At 61.2% G+C, this 5,880-nt stretch overlaps 1 protein-coding gene across 1 annotated transcript; it reads left to right on the forward strand.

The window, feature by feature from the left end:
• Positions 1-719: 719 nt before the first annotated feature.
• Positions 720-5,431, forward strand: TMEM92 (transmembrane protein 92). The gene is made up of 5 exons (XM_062175514.1): positions 720-803; positions 1,866-1,876; positions 4,668-4,742; positions 4,878-5,073; positions 5,279-5,431. Exons 1-5 carry the CDS (start codon positions 720-722, stop codon positions 5,390-5,392), a joined length of 480 nt encoding a protein of 159 aa, XP_062031498.1. The 3' UTR covers positions 5,393-5,431.
• Positions 5,432-5,880: the final 449 nt, after the last annotated feature.

Below are 5,880 nucleotides of genomic sequence, written 5' to 3' on the forward strand. Positions count from 1 at the left end.
GGCGCCGGGCGACGCTGCCCCCTGCCGGTCGGCCTCGGTCAGCGCCGCGAGCCGCCGCGGGGCAGGGGCGCTGCGCCGCCAGGGACTCAGAATGCGGCCATTCCCAGCCCGCCGCCACGGCGGGGTCTCCCAGGAATCCGGACGGGCCTGCTCGCCCTAGGACCCGGGGGCAAGACGCTGCAGCCTGGGGCCTTCGTTCCCCGCCCCCGCCCCGGCTTCTCTGGGGATCTCACAGGGAGGGGGTAGGCTTGCGCCAGCGTGGCGCCCCGACCCACAATCTCAGGTCGCTCCCTGATGGCCAGAAAGCAGGCCCCAGGCAAGCCCCTCACCCGGGCCGGGGACCTCGGCCTCCCCAGCAGTGCAGAGGAGCGAGGCCCTCCGGCCCTTCGGCCACGCCCAGCCCCAGGTGCAGCTCCTCTCCCCGAGCCCCCAACCCTGGTGGGTGGAGCAAGGCCTAACTCAGCCGTCCCGCGCAGGCCCCACAGGAGTGTTTTCGTAGTGGATCAGGTCATCTTTTCCACCTCCCAACACCCCAAACCCAACCTCTACCCTTCCCCTTCCTCCCCCTCCAGGCCCCAAGTCCGCCCATCCCAGGTGCATCGGCTCCGCCCCCCCGGCCCGAGGCGGGGCCCCATAGGTGGAGAGAAGTGGGAGAGGTCGCGGCCCCGCCTCTCCCCTCCTCCCCATACACACGGAAGCTCAGTGGCCCCCAGGCCAGGATGTCGGACGCCCGGGTCCCCCGCCTCGCGCCCACCTTGCTGCTTAGTCTGCTGGCTGGCCTCCAGCAGGTGAGCGCCTCGGAGGTAAGGCTGCCTCACTCTCCCGGCCGGCCCTGCCGTCGTGGGGCAGGGGCTCGCGGCAGGAGGCGGTTGTCAGAATTTCCTGGAGACCAGTTAGCAACTTCCTTTCTCTTGCGGCCAGGTGGGAGTGGGGGCGGCAGGGGAGCCCGGTGCAACCCAGGGTTCCTCCTCCTTTGGGGGCATTGTGTGCCGTGGGACCCGGCCCCGCCCCCCGCCTGCCTGACACCTAGGGCCTCCCTGCCGGTGGAGACTTTGACCCCAATATTAGCCTCCGCTTGTCCTTCCAGCTCCTTCCCTTCTGTGCCAGAAAGCAGGGCCCAAGGTCTGGACGCCTGGGCTGGCCCAGTCCCCAGCTCTGATCTGCCATGCTGGGTGACCTTGGGGACGTCCCAGCCCTCTCTGGGACTGTGCTTCCCAGCTTGTGCCCTGGGGGAGAGGAGCCTGCCCAGACGGTGCAGGGTGTGACTCCGGGTGGGCCACTGGGGGGCGGGCGCGGGGTCTGAGCACTGCCCCAGCCCTCCTGGTCCTCCCTCAGACCCTCTACAAGAGGGGGGCAAGCTTCCCCGGCCCAGCGTGGCAGCTTAGCCTGCAGACTGAGATGGGTCTAGAACGTGCCTCCACAAGGCCGAACTTGCCGCGTGCTCTGCAGCGGCCCATCTGCAGAGTCGGATCCCCGGGTGGGCGTGGTATCCCTACTCATGCTTGGGCAGTCAGTAGTGGTCATGTCAACACTGGATGGAGTCAGCAGCCCCAGGGGGTAGGTGCTGTGAATGCCTCTGTTCATGGCCACCCTGGTGCTCCCAGCCACCCCAGGCTGGTTCCCCCCTCAGTCAATGGGGAGAGACCGTCTCAGAGAGGAGCTGGGTCACTTCTCAGTCAAGGGCCTGGAGAAGGAGGTCGAGGGACCGAGCCTGGGGCCCGAGGCGGGGAGAAGGAGGTCGAGGGACCGAGCCTGGGGCCCGAGGCGGGGAGGGATACCTCCGAGTGTCTGGACATCTGGACTGCCAGCTTTGCCTGCAGCTCTGTGGTTTAGGCGACCCACACCCTCTCTGGGCCAGCCTGCAGGGTGTCTTCCTGCTCCTGTCCCCGCCTGGGGGCAACGCTTGTAACAAGGAACTGAGCTCCGGAATTGTCTCTGGTGTCTTTACTGTTGTCATTAGCAACTGAGGTTTCAGTTTAATTACTTTTTTACACCTTTGTTTAAAAAAAAAAAAAGCTTATTTATTTATTTGAAAGTCAGAGTTTCAGAAAAGGAGAGGCAGAGAGAGGAGAGAAGGATCTTCTATCAGCTGGTTCACTCCCCAAATGGCCGCAACGGCCAGGGCTGAGCCAGGCCAAAGCCAGGAGCCTCATCCAGGTCTCCCACATGGGTGCAGGGGCCCAAGCACCTGGGCCGTCTTCCACTGCTTTCCCAGGCGCATTAACAGGGAGCTGGATTGGAAGTGGAGCAGCTAGAACTCAAATCTTTACCCTTATGGGATGCTGGCACTGCAGGCGGTGGCTTTACCAACTACAGCATAGCACTTGCCCCTCATTTTAATTATTTCAAGTAATGGTATAAAAATGATGGTGGTCTTACCCAATCGGCTTCTATTCTTGAGCCCTGGTCGTTTGTTCCAGGGGGTTGGGGTAGGGTGACAGAGACCCCCTCCCCACTTTCCTGCATCCCTGCACTACATCCCTCCCCACCATCTGGGAGCAGCCAGGATGAAATGCAAGCAGATAATCATTGAATGCTCATTCATTCATTCGTGTATTTTGGTCACTGGGTTTTCAATGGTGATGAAACAGACAAAAATCCCTGCCCTGGGGTTTCCAGTCTGCTGAGCTGGCGGGCAGTCAGTGAGACACAGTAAAAGCTACAGTACGTGATGTGATCCTAGAGCTTTGGAGGAAAATTAAGCAGAGGAAGGGGAGGGGGAGCGCTGTGGGGGAGTGGATCTGCTGGAGCCAGCTTTGCAGCCTTCTGGGACATGTGTCCCGGTGAAGCTACCCTGCGGGGATTGCAGAGCTAAGGAGCCCAGGGGGAGGGCGGTCCTGGCAGCCTTGCAGATCGAGTCCTCCAGGCAGGAGGGGGTCAGACAGCAGGTGTGTGCAGGAAGGTGTGTGTAGGACTGTGAGGGTGTGGGAAAAGAGGGGACATGGGATGCAGAGGGGGAGGGGGCTAAGGCTGCCCTCTGGGAGTCTGTACCCCAGGGGACTTCTGACAAGGTTGTTAGGGGACCAGCTTTTCACCATAGCAGGGGTCCGCCTGCCTGCAGTGTTCAAAGTCCCCCGGCTGGGGATGAAGTCACAGGGTCCTTGGCCATGGCTGTCATGGACACAGAATTGGAAGGGAGTTCTGGAGGGGTGAGCTTCTGGACTTGAGTGAATGGGGGTGGGGTGTTGGAAAGGAGGGGCAGCTGGGCTCCATCCTTTGACCCGGGGACCTGGGGGTGGGTGGAGTGAGGTCGGGAGAAGTTGAGTCTGTTGGGCACCTGCAGGTTGTGTCGTACCCGAGCAACGAGCAACGTCTGAGCAGAGGTCTTGCCCCTGCTCCCCCTCGTTCCCATTTATGACCTCTGACCTCTGCCTCTTTTCTTCCCCAGGCTGAAGCCAAATGCATTCGCTCCTCGTAAGTCTGGGCCATGAGGCTCTAACATCCACTCTGGGGGAGAGAGGAGAGGGACAACTCCAGTTATGCCCTGTCTATCACAATGGGGAGGGGGTCAGGCAGTTCGTCCAGCATCCTCTGCCACTCCCATTCCAGCTGGAAACCAGCCCCCTACCCCCCCACCTGGAGAGGGAGACACCCCCCCCCCCCAATCAACCGCCCCTGAGGACCGGGCCAGGCTGTTCTGGATCCTTCTCACAGCAGTTGCTGGGCAGGGTGGAGACTCTGCTGACCTAAATACCCAAGGGCACTTCAAAAAGCTGTGCAAAAATGGAACTTAGAGGTAAGTTTATTTGGGTGCAAAACAATTTTGAAATCTGTGCGTCATTTTTCCATGCTCTTTAGGAAGACACCAGTATTATGCGTGGATTTCAAATATTTTGCACCAAAATAAACTTAAAAAAAAATCATGTGTTTATTTGAGAGGCAGAGAGAGAGACAGAGAGAAAGAGAGAGAACTCCCATCTGCTGGTTCACTCTCCAGATTCTCAGCTGGGGCCAGACCCGGCTGACGTCAGGAGCTGGGAACTCCGTCCAGGTCTCCCATGCGGGTGGCAGGGCCCCCATCACTTGAGCCGTCATTGCTGCTTCCTGGGCCTGCATGGGCAGGAGCATGGGGCCAGCAGGGGGATATGGGCATCTTAATGACCAGGCTAAATGCCTACCCCTGAGTTTCTCTTTTAATTCTGTTTTCCACAGATGTGTTGAAAGCCCCCTGTACAAATCCCAAGAAGCCTGAGCAGGGTGGGGAGGGGCCGGGGGCGTGGTCTCGATGGAACACGGATTGTTCCCGAAGCACCTTGCCCTGCCTCCTTCGTATTCTGTGGGCACCGGTCAGGCTCGTTTCTCCTCCGGTTAGCTCCTGGTCGCTCCACATCACCTCCCTCTCTGCGTTTCCTTAGAGCCAAATGAGTGATGTCACAGCCACCACAACTCAATCCCCATGGCTCGACAGGACAGTCTTGTCACCCATTCTACAGATGAGAACAATGAGGCTTAGTAAGAAGCAGTAACAGCACAAGAGCAGAAGGCCGGTTGGGAGATAAGCCTGGAGCCGGGGTTGAACCCCAGCCCCAGTTCCTCCCCTTGAGCTCAGAGAAGGTCCGGCCCCCCACCCCCCTGCAGGGAGGCTTATGCCTGTGTTTAGGGGAACTGGTCCTCTGCCTTGCGTCCTGGTCCAACGGCCTCTCCTTTCCCCTTCCGCCCCTGACCAGCACCTGCCCCGAGGGGTTGAAATGCTGTGGGAAGAGCTGCTGCCAGGAAAACGAGTTCTTCTCTGGCCCCTTGAGGTGAGCCCAGGGCCAGCCCCTCTGGGCGCAGTCCTCGGGTGGGGCCTGGTCCGTGTGGGACAGGGCTGGATGCTGCAGGCCAGTGCAGCGGGGATGGCCTGGGCGCTCAGGGTGACACTGGCACTCTCCACCCAGGATCTTCGTCATCATCTTCCTGGTCATCCTGCCCGTCTTGTGCATCTGTGGCCTGGCCAAGCGCTTCTGTCGCAACTGCAGAGAGCCAGAGCAGGATCCCGCGCCGGACCGCCAGGGGCCCCCGGAAGTGCCCCCCGTGGCTTTCCCGGAGAGAGTCTGGGTGTCTGCCTGTGATCCCCCACCCCCCTACAGCGAGGTAGGTGTCCCAGAGCGTTCTCTGTCCCAGGCTGGCTGTCGCTCGCTGTTGCCCAGATTGCTGGAGCAGCAGGGTCGAGGGAGGGCTCTGCCGCTCGCGCCGCCACATCCCTGCCCAGGTGACCAGCCTCAGCCGGCACAGGGGGACAGGTAACGGCCAGGGCCAGGCCCACCAAGAAGACTCAGAGTGTCCTCTTCCTCCGCAGATCATCCTGAAGCCTGCCCTGGGCCCGACCCCCTCGGAGCCGCCGCCACCCTACAGCCTCCTGCCCGAAGACCACGCTGAGATGCCGGCGGGCACTGACAACCCAGCCTTCTGAGCCACCTCCTCCCCGCGCCTCCCAGAGCAACTCAGAGACTCTGCCACCCTGGAATGCCTGCCCTGGTCCCGCCAGCCTCCGGTCAGCCTCGGATTTAACTTATTGCTTTTCCTGTCCCGCTTCCGCCCCAGCTGCCTCTCCTGTCCTGAGGGCTGGGCTGCAGCAACAGAATCCGCCCCGTCCCCCAGTTGGAGGCAGCCAGGAGGAAACTGTCAAAACTGGCGGTGCCCAGCCGCGGTGCCGGCTCCTCAGCAGGGTAGTGAGAGCCCCGTCTCTGGAGGTATACAAGTCTTGACTGGCCAGCCAGCTCGGAGCTACTATGGAGGCCCTTCTGCACCCATGGGAGATGGGACTGGGTGACTAGAAAAAGCCCCACTGTAACCCCCTGCGCTGCACACTAAATGTGTGTCCTCACTAAACGTTGGCTGACTGTGGCTGCGAGTCTGCCTCTGGCTGTGCGAGCAGGTAGTGGGCAGGGGGAGGACGCC

This window comes from Lepus europaeus, chromosome 18 (genome assembly GCF_033115175.1).
Source record: "Lepus europaeus isolate LE1 chromosome 18, mLepTim1.pri, whole genome shotgun sequence".
Taxonomy (NCBI): Eukaryota; Metazoa; Chordata; class Mammalia; order Lagomorpha; family Leporidae; genus Lepus; species Lepus europaeus.

What these genes read in the sequence shown, in the direction of transcription:
- TMEM92 (XM_062175514.1), top strand. Translation starts at nt 720, where the DNA reads ATGTCGGACGCCCGGGTCCCCCGCCTCGCGCCCACCTTGCTGCTTAGT. An exon ending in TTCTTCTCTGGCCCCTTGAG is followed by an intron (nt 4,743 to 4,877) that starts GTGAGCCCAGGG and finishes CTCTCCACCCAG; the next exon opens with GATCTTCGTCATCATCTTCC. An exon ending in CCCCACCCCCCTACAGCGAG is followed by an intron (nt 5,074 to 5,278) that starts GTAGGTGTCCCA and finishes CTTCCTCCGCAG; the next exon opens with ATCATCCTGAAGCCTGCCCT.